This window comes from Coregonus clupeaformis, chromosome 12 (assembly GCF_020615455.1).
Source record: "Coregonus clupeaformis isolate EN_2021a chromosome 12, ASM2061545v1, whole genome shotgun sequence".
In the NCBI taxonomy this organism is placed as follows: domain Eukaryota; kingdom Metazoa; phylum Chordata; class Actinopteri; order Salmoniformes; family Salmonidae; genus Coregonus; species Coregonus clupeaformis.
Window position 1 is genome coordinate 47,196,927 of NC_059203.1, and position 13,566 is coordinate 47,210,492.

The 13,566-nt window shown below is 41.0% G+C and overlaps 1 protein-coding gene and 1 long non-coding RNA gene across 2 annotated transcripts; both read right to left on the bottom strand.

The window, feature by feature from the left end:
- Positions 1-384: 384 nt before the first annotated feature.
- On the bottom strand, positions 385-8,201 carry LOC121578737. The gene is made up of 3 exons (XR_006002824.1): positions 7,629-8,201; positions 2,298-2,343; positions 385-470 (listed from the first exon to the last, which is right to left on the bottom strand). It is a non-coding gene; the product is annotated as an uncharacterized LOC121578737 (long non-coding RNA).
- Positions 8,202-9,415: 1,214 nt separating this feature from the next.
- Positions 9,416-13,314, bottom strand: LOC121578738 (migration and invasion inhibitory protein). The gene is made up of 9 exons (XM_041893130.2): positions 12,474-13,314; positions 12,126-12,346; positions 11,280-11,382; positions 11,053-11,164; positions 10,814-10,893; positions 10,567-10,693; positions 10,330-10,426; positions 9,980-10,117; positions 9,416-9,842 (listed from the first exon to the last, which is right to left on the bottom strand). Exons 1-9 carry the CDS (start codon positions 12,790-12,792, stop codon positions 9,708-9,710), a joined length of 1,332 nt encoding a protein of 443 aa, XP_041749064.2. The 5' UTR covers positions 12,793-13,314; the 3' UTR covers positions 9,416-9,707.
- Between the last annotated feature and the right edge of the window lie 252 nt (positions 13,315-13,566).

The window sequence follows — 13,566 nt, forward strand, 5'->3', positions numbered from 1 at the left end:
TGATGGAGAAAGTGCCGGCTGGGCACGGCTTACACTTCCTGCAGGTATACTGGGCAGTGTTGGCACAGAAAAAGCCACTTTCACAGTGGCACTCACGGTTTGAGTCCCGGCCGCATTCCTTCACCTGTGTCAAGTGCTGATCAACTTTGCCCACAAACAAAGACACACAAACTATCTATGAGACATTTGCTCTCAATATGTTTGTCCTTTATTCAACTAATGTAAAATAATGATGGCATTTTATATTAAACTATTGTTACCAATATACCTACTGGATTTCCTTGAGGTAAATAATAAATTATGGGTATGACGTTTAGTGTTGAGGAATGAAAGAACACAATATAATGCCTAACTGTAAAAGTTACCTGAGCAGGCTTCGGTGCACTGGTCACACTTCGGAAGGCCGTTCTGCATGTACAAGTACTTGCCATCGGGACAAGAGACACACTTACACTTGTTAATGAAGAAGCCTGCAAAGATACATGACAGGAGGTTTTCACATAGGTCTCAACATCCTGATTACACACTTGTTCCCTCTCTGACTTATTTTTCTCTTTCAGTGCATTTACAGTCACTTTAGTACGTCCCATGGGTTCACAGAAGTTAGGAGTCAGGAATGGAAGAGAAATTAGTCCTCAAAGACTGTTCTGAATGTGGAGAAAATATGGCAATTTTTCCACCAGTGGTGTGTTTCCATCAAACGGACTTGTTGCGGATAAAAATCAGTGCGTGATGACGTAGTGCACACAAAATGTACCTTTTCGCTTCGTTAAGTTTTCATGTACCGAACTAAAATCTAAAGTTCAATGTGTTTCCATCGCATTTTCAACTCTAGCGATAGTTTTGTCACAAAAACTGTTGCGTTAAATAGCAAATGTGCCTAATCTGGTTTTTCCACGTGCACTCTAGCCAACAGCTCGCAGATACTGTAGGCTAGTCTACATGATGAGATTATTATGGTTAAGAGCAAGAAGATTTTTATTTGTCAAACGGCAGTCAAGCATCGATCATCATGTCACCAGAATAAGACCCTCAATATTTATTGGAAAGGAGCATCAAGATCACCGTGCACTTTCACCACCTTGTAAAGTTCATCATAATTTATTTCATCTGTAGCCTAATAAACTGCATGGTTTCCAGAGTCGTAGTGGGAGGACCACACACCATATCATCGCATGAATCCAAGTTTACTTCGATATGATGGGTATTATTTCAATATTTGCGCATAAAGGCGTTTCCACCGACATTTCTCACATAATAATTTTTTATTGACACAAAAAGATCCGACCATATCGGATGAACACATTTTCTGTCAGCATTTTAAAAAATGTACCCAAACTTCCTGTTTCCATCACAGCAATCAATCTTTTTTTAAATAATGTATGACTTTAGCTGCATACAACAGTGGATGGAAATGTTGTTTGTGTGACAGCAGGATCTCCTTCACATGGACACAGAGAGCTGACTGTGTCTGTCATCTCTAAAGGTCATTTATTTGCATGTCAGTCGGTCAGAACAGGAACTAGCAACATTTGTGGCTGGCAAATAAAGGCCATCTCCCCAAATCTATTCCCAACGATGTGACAGAAAGCCTGTTTAGTCATCACAAAGGTCATCGACTGCATCCTTATCTACCAATATCACATTCCACAGAAAACGATATACTGCATGTGCTCAGCTACTTCCTGTGCCATGACATTTCATCACAGGCTCCAGAGTGCCAGTCTCTGACAGTGTATAATTAATTAGCAATCACTAGATCAGGGATGGGCAACTGGCTGATCAGGGATGGGTGGGGAGAACTCAGTAATAGAATACACAAGGTACAATTTCGACATTTGGTTGTGCATCAGCAGTCACTCAATTAGCCCATGTCTGAAAAAAAAAAAGTTAGTCTAGTGGCCAGCTATCTAAACTTGTAGTAAGCATGGTCGAATTACCGACTGGGGTGGGGCCCATTGATTATCAGTTATCATATTAAAAACTGCATCCACCCTATGGCAAAATGTGTAGAATTGCAGGGAATTAGCTGTAAAACTGCTACTTTTTCTCTCCGCCCAATGGCAAAATGAGTATGGATGTGGGTATGCAGACCCACAAACAACTGTGGCCCCTCATGATGAGTTTCTTTGTGGCCCCCACCCCAATCGAAGTTGCCCATCCCTGCACTAGATGGTTGAAAGTAATTTTGCTGGATGAAAGCATGAAGTAAATTCACCTTGTAACACTGTGAGACAAGTATAATCTTTCATCCCACTTTTACAATCTAGTTCAGGGGGATAAGCTGATGAATTTACCTGGGTCACAGATATGAGGACAGCTGGACAACAATACAGAGCATACCTGGGAGAGAGAGACAGAGAGAGAGAGAGAGAGGACAACACAATTAGACCCAACCGAATCATGAGAAAACAAAAATAGAATTACTTGACACATTGGAAAGAATTAACAAACAAACAGAGCAAACTAAAATGCTATTTGGCCCTAAACAGAGAGTACACAGTGGCAGAATACCTGACCACTGTGACTGACCCAAACTTAAGGAAAGCTTTGACTATGTACAGACTCAGTGAGAATAGACTTGCTATTGAGAAAGGCTGCCGTAGGCAGACCTGGCTCTCAAGAGAAGACAGGATATGTGCACACTGCCTTCAAAATGAGGTGGAAACTGAGCTGCACTTACTAACCTCCTGCCAAATGTATGACCATATTAGAGACACATATTTCCCTCAGATTACACAGGTCCACCAAGAATTTGAAAACAAACCCAATTTTGTGAAGAAATACCATTGTAAATACAACCCATCTTTATGTTTATTTGTTTTCCCATTTGTACTTGAACTATTTGCTCATTGTTACAACACTGTACAGTGAGGGAAAAAAGTATTTGATCCCCTGCTGATTTTGTACGTTTTCCCACTGACAAAGACATGATCAGTCTATAATTTTAATGGTAGGTTTATTTGAACAGTGAGAGACAGAATAACAACAACAAAATCCAGAAAAACGCATGTCAAAAATGTTATGAATTGATTTGCATTTTAATGAGGGAAATAAGTATTTGACCCCTCTGTAAAACATGACTTAGTACTTGGTGGCAAAACCCTTGTTGGCAATCACAGAGGTCAGAAGTTTCTTGTAGTTGGCCATCAGGTTTGCACACATCTCAGGAGGGATTTTGTTCCACTCCTCTTTGCAGATCTTCTCCAAGTCATTAAGGTTTCGAGGCTGACATTTGGCAACTCAAACCTTCAGCTCCCTCCACAGATTTTCTATGGGATTAAGGTCTGGAGACTGGCTAGGCCACTCCAGGACCTTAATGTGCTTCTTCTTGAGCCACTCCTTTGTTGCCTTGGCCGTGTGTTTTGGGTCATTGTCATGCTGGAATACCCATCCACGACCCATTTTCAATGCCCTGGCTGAGGGAAGGAGGTTCTCACCCAAGATTTGGGACGTGGATGGCCCCGTCCATCATCCCTTTGATGCGGTGAAGTTGTCCTGTCCCCTTAGCAGAAAAACATCCCCAAAGCATAATGTTTCCACCTCCATGTTTGACGGTGGGGATGGTGTTCTTGGGGTCATAGGCAGCATTCCTCCTCCTCCAAACACGGCGAGTTGAGTTGATGCCAAAGAGCTCGATTTTGGTCTCATCTGACCACAACACTTTCACCCAGTTCTCCTCTGAATCATTCAGATGTTCATTGGCAAACTTCAGACGGCCCTGTATATGTGCTTTCTTGAGCAGGGGGACCTTGCGGGCGCTGCAGGATTTCAGTCCTTCACGGCGTAGTGTGTTACCAATTGTTTTCTTGGTGACTATGGTCCCAGCTGCCTTGAGATCATTGACAAGATCCTCCTGTGTAGTTCTGGGCTGATTCCTCACCGTTCTCTTGATCATTGCAACTCCACGAGGTGAGATCTTGAATGGAGCCCCAGGCCGAGGGAGATTGACAGTTATTTTGTGTTTCTTCCATTTGCGAATAATCGCACCAACTGTTGTCACCTTCTCACCAAGCTGCTTGGCGATGGTCTTGTAGCCCATTCCAGCCTTGTGTAGGTCTACAATATTGTCCCTGACATCCTTGGAGAGCTCTTTGGTCTTGGCCATGGTGGAGAGTTTGGAATCTGATTGATTGATTGCTTCTGTGCACAGGTGTCTTTTATACAGGTAACAAACTGAGATTAGGAGCACTCCCTTTAAGAGTGTGCTCCTAATCTCAGCTCGTTACCTGTATAAAAGACACCTGGGAGTCAGAAATCTTTCTGATTGAGAGGGGGTCAAATACTTATTTCCCTCATTAAAATGCAAATCAATTTATAACATTTTTGACATGCGTTTTTCTGGATTTTTTGTTGTTGTTATTCTGTCTCTCACTGTTCAAATAAACCTACCATTAAAATTATAGACTGATAATTTCTTTGTCAGTGGGCAAACGTACAAAATCAGCAGGGGATCAACTACTTTTTTCCCCTCACTGTATACAGTGGGGAAAAAAAGTATTTAGTCAGCCACCAATTGTGCAAGTTCTCCCACTTAAAAAGATGAGAGAGGCCTGTAATTTTCATCATAGGTACACGTCAACTATGACAGACAAATTGAGAAAAGAAAATCCAGAAAATCACATTGTAGGATTTTTAATGAATTTATTTGCAAATTATGGTGGAAAATAAGTATTTGGTCACCTACAAACAAGCAAGATTTCTGGCTCTCACAGACCTGTAACTTCGTCTTTAAGAGGCTCCTCTGTCCTCCACTCGTTACCTGTATTAATGGCACCTGTTTGAACTTGTTATCAGTATAAAAGACACCTGTCCACAACCTCAAACAGTCACACTCCAAACTCCACTATGGCCAAGACCAAAGAGCTGTCAAAGGACACCAGAAACAAAATTGTAGACCTGCACCAGGCTGGGAAGACTGAATCTGCAATAGGTAAGCAGCTTGGTTTGAAGAAATCAACTGTGGGAGCAATTATTAGGAAATGGAAGACATACAATACCACTGATAATCTCCCTCGATCTGGGGCTCCACGCAAGATCTCACCCCGTGGGGTCAAAATGATCACAAGAACGGTGAGCAAAAATCCCAGAACCACACGGGGGGACCTAGTGAATGACCTGCAGAGAGCTGGGACCAAAGTAACAAAGCCTACCATCAGTAACACACTACGCCGCCAGGGACTCAAATCCTGCAGTGCTAGACGTGTCCCCCTGCTTAAGCCAGTACATGTCCAGGCCCGTCTGAAGTTTGCTAGAGTGCATCCAGAAGAGGATTGGGAGAATGTCATATGGTCAGATGAAACCAAAATATAACTTTTTGGTAAAACCTCAACTCGTCGTGTTTGGAGGACAAAGAATGCTGAGTTGCATCCAAAGAACACCATACCTACTGTGAAGCATGGGAGTGAAAACATCATACTTTGGGGCTGTTTTTCTGCAAAGGGACCAGGACGACTGATCCGTGTAAAGGAAAGAATGAATGGGGCCATGTATCGTGAGATTTTGAGTGAAAACCTCCTTCCATCAGCAAGGGCATTGAAGATGAAACGTGGCTGGGTCTTTCAGCATGACAATGATCCCAAACACACCGCCCGGGCAACGAAGGAGTGGCTTCGTAAGAAGCATTTCAAGGTCCTGGAGTCTCCAGATCTCAACCCCATAGAAAATCTTTGGAGGGAGTTGAAAGTCCGTGTTGCCCAGCGACAGCCCCAAAACATCACTGCTCTAGAGGAGATCTGCATGGAGGAATGGGCCAAAATACCAGCAACAGTGTGTGAAAACCTTGTGAAGACTTACAGAAAACGTTTGACCTGTGTCATTGCCAACAAAGGGTATATAACAAAGTATTGAGAAACTTTTGTTATTGACCAAATACTTATTTTCCACCATAATTAGCAAATAAATTCATAAAAAATCCTACAATGTGATTTTCTGGATTTTTTTCCCTCATTTTGTCTGTCATAGTTGACGTGTACCTATGATGAAAATTACAGGCCTCTCTCATCTTTTTAAGTGGGAGAACTTGCACAATTGGTGGCTGACTAAATACTTTTTTTCCCCACTGTATATACATAATATGACATTTGAAATGTCTTTATTCTTTTGGAACTTTGGAGTGTAATGTTTACTGTTAATTTGTATTGTTTATTTAACTTTTGTTTACTTCCTACTTCACTTGCTTTGGCAATGTTAAAATACATTTCCCATGTCAATAAAGCCCTTAAATTGAAATTGAAATTGAATTGAGAGAGAGAGAGAACCATTATCATTAGAGGAATCATTATTTTATTTTACAACAACAGAATATTCCAGTTCTTAGAGTGAAGGCCAGCCATGATGTATAAGAGTTACTTTCCCCCAGCCCTCTGGCAGTAATCTCTCATGGACAGACTATGAGCATCTGACCAAACTATGCTCTAGATAAACCGAGATTACTCTGCCAGTAAACAGATGATGAACCTTGCAACATGGAAATGCCAAGGCTATCTTGCACCTACAGAGTCGGTTATCTACACTACACCTACACTTCCTGGCATAGCTACAGACGGCTATATCAGTCTGCTAATACAGAACTAGTAAAGTCCCAGTGCACTACTTTTGTGGATAAAAAAAATGAAATAATGTATTATATATTTTTGGGTTCATATTTTTTGTTAAATTCAGATTTTTCAGAGGGTGCTGCAGCACCCCTACTTCCCGCGGCTATGCTTCCTGGAGGCAAAACCCACAGACCAAACAATATCCAGTTCAGAAAAGAGTGACTGTCACAGAATGTACCAAGAAATATCTGGTAAAACACCCACACAAACAAAAAAGAGTATAAACTAGGTTAACAGTTCAGCTTTACACACTCATGTTGACACAAAAACTGAGTTTATTTTGGCTGTACTGGCAATAAAAAGAGCAATAGGCCAAATCAATAATGGTTCAGTCACAAAGCTTTTCTAGTTCACTATTTGGTAAGCACCAAAATAACAATCACAATTTCAGCTGTTATAATAACTGTTAATTATAGATTCACAAGCTATCTAAATCTATGAACTAATAATTAACAGTCGATAAACTAACTCCCTGATGATAGAAAAAATGTTATGAGAGCATTCTTGATTTCAGTGAATTAACTGCTCTATAAAACTTTTCACAATACTAGAATTACTACATTTACTGGCAGTGTAGGACCAATTGCCGCCAGGCTCACTAGGGTTATGATTTTTTTTTTTTAAGGTTTCAGTTTCTGTAAGAGCAGTACCCTAACTACTAATTGTTTTATGTTCGCTTGTTGACTTTCATATCTGAAAAGTAGGCTACACCTATCAACTGAGAGAGAAGGGTTTACATTTATAAAATGTTTGATACTGCAATTTATAACATCATATATGAGAGACTACTGTAATTACAATTATAAAAGATGTATCATTAACACGAATAATAACAGCAATAACGATCATACTATCATTAGCATAATATCATAATCAACCACCATCATCATCTCCACAATAATCATAAACAGGTAATCATAATAATGTTAATTATCTAAGTCTCTCATCATCATCAAAAAACAAAACAAAAATTACAGTACCTAAACTAAACCCAATCGCATCTATAAAACATACAGTAGGCCTACTTACCAGATTAAAAAGGCAAAATATTCTCAAAGGACATGAGGTAATATGGCGTTGATAATCCATTTCACACTATAGAGAAGCCAGCTGTTAAATGTAGTCTTTCAAAAGAAACAAGCAGAAAATAGTTAAATTACCATGCCTGGTTGAATCTCTGGTCAAGGTGCTAAAATAGATGCAGCGAAGGTTTTGTTAATGTTCGAGTTTAGCGGGGTTACGTAGTCAGTGGGTTGTCCAATAAAGAAGCAGATAAATATAGCGCGCTTGTTGGACACTTCCACTTGTGTTAATCTGTTTTCCACCTGTGGTCATCTCTCGTGGGCAGATGGTAATGGGTCATGTCTAGATGGGATACAGTTGTTGTCAAAAGTTTTTTTTTGCGCATTTTCGCTAACCCAATTCTCCTAACCTGCTGCGTAAAGTCTCCTAAACCTGGTATGAAAAGTACATTTCGGACAAATGCTGTATACCTTCTAGACAAAACCCTGGTAATGGAGAAATTGTTCAAAAGTCTCAGTCACCAGATCTTAACCCAATCGAACAATTATGGGAGATTCTGGAGCGGCGCCTGAGACAGCGTTTACCATCAACAAAAAAAACAAATGATAGAATGTATTGTGTCAGAATAGTGTCACATCCCTCCAATAGTTAAAATAATAAAGACACTTGTAGAATCTATACCAAGACGCATTGAAGCTGTTCTGGCGGCCCAACGGCCTATTAAGAGCCGCAGGTATCCTAGCGGTTATAGGCGATCCAGCAGCCGGAGGGTTGCAAGTTCGAATCCCGGGTCCGACTGGAAAAATCTGGCGGGAAGTGAGCTGTGAACCGGAGGGTTGCTGGTATCAAATCCTAGATGCTATTGCCTACCATTATGCCCTTGAGCAAGGCACTTAACCCCCCACAACAACGGGGCCCAGTGTGGCAGCCCCCTGCACCTCCAAAAAAACGTGTATGTGTGTCTTTCGGAGGGGTTGGTTTGAAAACAGAAGTCAAATTTCGGTTGAACCTTGTGTGCAACCATTGCCCACATTCACTTGACCAATAAAGGGATCTTAATCTAAGACACTATGTTGGTGTTTCCTTTATATTGGCAGTTGCCTGTAGGTGGTGACGAATTAACAGCACTAGAGGCTGGCTGCATCACCAAAAACACCTTTCTGATATAGACTTGAATGTTACCAAAAAAAATACATGAATGTTGATTTTAAAACATAAGTCCATATCCAATTTTGTGATAAAGGGCACATTTTTCCCTTGCCTACCTCTATAGCTTCGACCTATCCAATTATGTCAGATCAAGGAAAGGCACATTCTTTTTAAGAGTTTTCAAACAAGGTCTTCCCTTCTGTTAATTTATTCATTTTATAATGAGTCAAGTCAAATTGTCTCTAAGGTATGCAAAACACTTACACTAATGTCCACTATTTGTCCCTCTGAAGCCCCAGAAATCATCACCACAAACCCCTAAAGACATCAACATGCATTCATAAAAAATAACAAGGTGAAATCTAATTTAATTTGTCGACCCTAACAATGGAAATTAAGTCAATTGATGGTAATACTATTTAAGCAAATTACATCGTATTATCTTGGTACCAATCTTAAAGTTGCAATATGTTATATGTGCACTATTTCTATGCTTCCAGTTCTTATGTTTCATTTTTGCATCTTTTACTTTTGGTTTTGTATACCCGCTTCAAACAGTTAAAAATATAATATTTTTGGTTATTTAAAATATATTTCACAGCGGTTTAGATGGTACAATGATTATCTACATTATACATTTCTTGTTTTATCACATAAACTATTAGAATTTTAGCAACCAGGAAATGGCAGAGCAATTTCTGCATATTGCACCTTAAATCAAATCTGTAGGTCATCAACACGAAAATCAAGCACTTAACACATTATATAAGTGTATCGTAGAAAATTAAGATAAATTAATGATTCAATAGGCACAATGTCATTCAGAATCCTACGTTAAAACTGCTGAGGGTTAATTCGGCATCATTATTAAATATTTCAGCCATGTAAAAATATGAAATCATCATACTACACAGGTTTTATAGTGCTGTTAGGTTGTCAGAACACAGGGTAGGACGGGCTGTGTGGTTTGTTGTTGGGAGGCAGGCGCTGGAAACGGTAGCCGGCCAAACGAGACACGTCGAGCAGCTGGTCAGAGCGCTGACTGCCAGACACTCTGGACACTGAAAGATCCTGAGAAAAAATAGAAAACCAAATCAACCAGACACAGACATACCAGTATGCCAAACAAACACATGCTAAGATACAGAAATCTTTGCCGCGGCCACCAAGACCTGTGATATGTGTTCTTTCATCTTGCAATGGCTCACCAGTTGCTCCTTAGACTGTGGCTGTGCAGAGGGGACTCCACAGAATGCTGCCTTCATGTCCACAGAGCTCCTCAGATCCAGGCTGCTGAGCTGGGGCCCAGTGCTGGGGACTGTGTTAGACCAGCCTGACAGACAGTGCTGTAAGGAACATCAAATCAAAGGCTTGTGATACAACTAGAACTAAAACCTTATTACAGTGTTTGGGGAGAACTATGGGCCGGATAAGCAATGAGAATGAGCAAGATGACAAATAACAGAACAGTAGAATTCAGATGATTGAGGAGCGTGTTTCAATGTCTACATTATAGATGTAGTAAGTCTTCTCTTATTAACACACAGGCCACACTCACCGATGGTAGACCCAGGGTGTCGGAGGGGTCAAAGCTACACCTCCGATGGGCTTTGTACTGGTATGCTGGCAACAGCGTGGAGCGAGGGATGCTGACCCTGGGACAGAAACAAAAGCATATTCTTTATGACGAGGACAAGTGTTATAACGGGATGGTATTAAAACACCATCCTGGTTTGTAATGGACTTCACTTTAGTAGAATTTGAAAAGTGTCACCAAACGAATGAGTGGTCTCACCTGATAAAGGCTGGCTCAGCCACAGTGTGGGGGATTTGGGATTTGGGCTTCTTACACACAGGGCATGACTCCTGAGAATCCAACGGGGTTGGGAACAGTCGGCTGTTGATCCTGTAACAGAACGTACCTAAACAACAAGGAGAAACAGAGTCAGACAGTACAGTTACAGTATTCAGGGTCTCTTCTTCAGTAAGCAATAGTGACATTATGTAGGTCTAATCCAAAAGCTTGCTATGGTTTCTCATACACTGGTGAGTATCCATGGTGTGCTGTTGGTCTTCCTTCTCTATTGACAGTGGTGGGGGTGAGAGGTCCTCTTCAGATAATCTGTGAGGAGGGTAAATCAACAGTTATTCATTAAATAAGAATTATTATCTATTTCAGTCATAGTCCTCTTATAGTCTGAACTTCTGGTTAAAAATACTTGAAACCCAAATCAAGTTCACAGCTCAAGAAAAATATATTACATTAAGTGAATGCACTTACCCTGCTTGTTGGCTGTGGACACACTCATCTCTGTTGACCTGTCGGAAAGTGCGCAGATCACTGAAGAACTGCTCAGAGCGCTCTGTCAAGGAGCTTTCTGCATCCACAATCCCTAAGGGAGGAGGAGAAAACAGTATCAATTTCAAACAGAGTAACATTTTAGCTGCTACCCAACTAAACTGGTTGGGTTAGCTTTATTTATGTATAGAACTCATTTCTTGGCATACCTGCTATCCAGTCATAGCCCAGTAAAGGCTGCAGACGCTGTCTGTCTGAGGCTGATGTCTGCTCCAGTCCAGGGGATTGGAATGTGACTTTACCCACCTCCCTCTATGGACACAAGCAGAGGGCAAAACATTTTATTTTACAGGTGAAATGTGTTGCTCAATAAAAATACAGAAGTGAGGGAAATGGTAGATCAATCAATTGTACCAACATTTTTTATAACTAACCCAAGATAGACCACAGCCTGTCATTTCCAATGGGAATAAATTAATCATAATGGGCTGAACAAGCAAAGAGGTGGGCAGAGCCAAGCACGAGCTACCGAGATCCTATTGGCACGTTCTAGCATGCATTTGCATATTTCTGTTAGGGAACGCCTACTCTGTGAAATGTGCAATAACTTAATTCGCCCTTGCATTCCTTCTAAACAAAGCAATTTAGAAACTTTGGCAAAAGGTAAAGTCTACTAAACTTAGTCCACTCTGTTTGTAACATATTTTAATTTTGTCGGCAAAATGCCACCTCACTCCATCTTCTCCCACAGCCGGCCACTGGGCTTCCTCTCATCACCATATTTGGTTGTGAGTGGAAACGCCAACCGGATGCTTCAGCTTTATAAATCTGGTAAACATCTGGCTCATTGTTCTATCTGTGGGTGTACTGCCCCACTTTGATAATACAGTGCCATTTAGTGGGAGAAGATATACCTGTTTGTAGTAACCTTTCTTTTTATATTATCTATGGTAGTAATAGGGTAATTACTACAGTAACAACTTTGTTGAACAGAACTGTCCTTACACCACTTGTGTAATAACAACATTTCCCTTCTCCCTTTTTACTTTGCTCACCCGGTCACTCTCCTGATTATAGCGAATAGGCCTGGTATAGGGCCTCCTAATATCCAGTGATCTGACAAGACTTGCTGGACTGCCGTTGCCTCGGTCTTGAATCAATCCTGTGTGAACAGTAGTGTGCTCTGCAGCTTGGCCTGGTTTAAGCTTGGTTCCCGTGATAAGGTATGGTGTAGAGGTTTGACAGAGGGTGACATTCACAGATTCCACTGCCTCACCTGAGGAAAAATGGATTCAGCATTATTTCTATGGAAATCTTATGATGTGACTGATATGCCAATATTAGTCAATGTCAGCAGTTCCTTTGCATTCAATTGGTATATCTAGCTTGTTAACGTTACCTACCTTCAGTTCTCAGTGGGGCTGTTGTCTGTGTTTCAGTGTTGTCTCTCTCCTTGAACTGTACAGTAGGTTTACTGAGAACAGACCTGGCAGTACATAAGTCACCATCTACCAGGGTCACCATGTTCTCTGCAGAGGGGCTTTTTTCTTTATTCTGACCTGGGTTTTTTGTTGTGTTGTTTTGTGCTGTCCGGTTTGAATCATTCTCCGAGCTGCCTTTGGTGCCGGTGATAGTCAATAGTCTTTCGGTTTGGTGCCTCAATTGCATCAACAAGTCTTTGTTGCGCTCTCGCAAGGCACTCAACCGTTCGGTCGAGGCCATTCTCTACTGAACAGAGGGCTGGCTGTTAGATATCTAACTACTAAGCTAATTTAGCCAGCTAGCTAACGTTAGCTTGCTAGCTAGACCAAAAGTAACGTAAAGTTAAGAGCAAAGAGCCAGTATTGGCAATTCTGAAGACAAAAAAAAGCTTTCGAAATACTTAGAAAATTCGCTGGCTAGTTCATGCAAGTTTCAAATATATGTATAATCCAAGTTTGATCAGTCTCCTATGTTTTCAGCTTGACTTTACCTCCATAACAACGCATCAGCATACAAAGCATTTGATTGGCTAATGTGATGTTAGTTACCCATAATGCACCACGCAACCATTTTAAAGAAATAAACACACATTACTGAAGAAAAAAAACTGTTTACGTCCCAATTATCTATTTTTCCTCCCAAAGTGTGCACTTGTACACTTCCCTTCAATGATTCGAAAGGAAATGACTGGTACAAGAAATATGGTGGAAACTCCCTCCATGCTACTTGTGGGAAGTAGTGAACAAGTGTACACTTCAGAAGAAATGAGATGTTATTGGGATGCATGGTTCTGTAGTTTGGAGATGAGGTCTAATTCTGGATTCATAACCAAGTGGGAAGGTTGTATTAACCACATACGACTGGGAACGCCCCTCCAACTGGTAACATGTGGGAAACTTGACTATCATGCCTGAGCTCCGACTTCTCCAACATGCTGATCTCTGACATCACCGACACCTACTAAGGAAATGACCTCGATAACAGCCTTTTCGACAGTTATGCAACAACAAAACA

Coding starts and splice junctions, on each gene's coding strand:
- LOC121578738 (XM_041893130.2), bottom strand. CDS start 12,792: ATGGCCTCGACCGAACGGTTGAGTGCCTTGCGAGAGCGCAACAAAGAC. Junction 12,347..12,473: donor AGCCCCACTGAGAACTGAAG/GTAGGTAACGTT, acceptor ATTTTTCCTCAG/GTGAGGCAGTGGAATCTGTG. Junction 11,383..12,125: donor ATAATCAGGAGAGTGACCGG/GTGAGCAAAGTA, acceptor TTGTGTCCATAG/AGGGAGGTGGGTAAAGTCAC.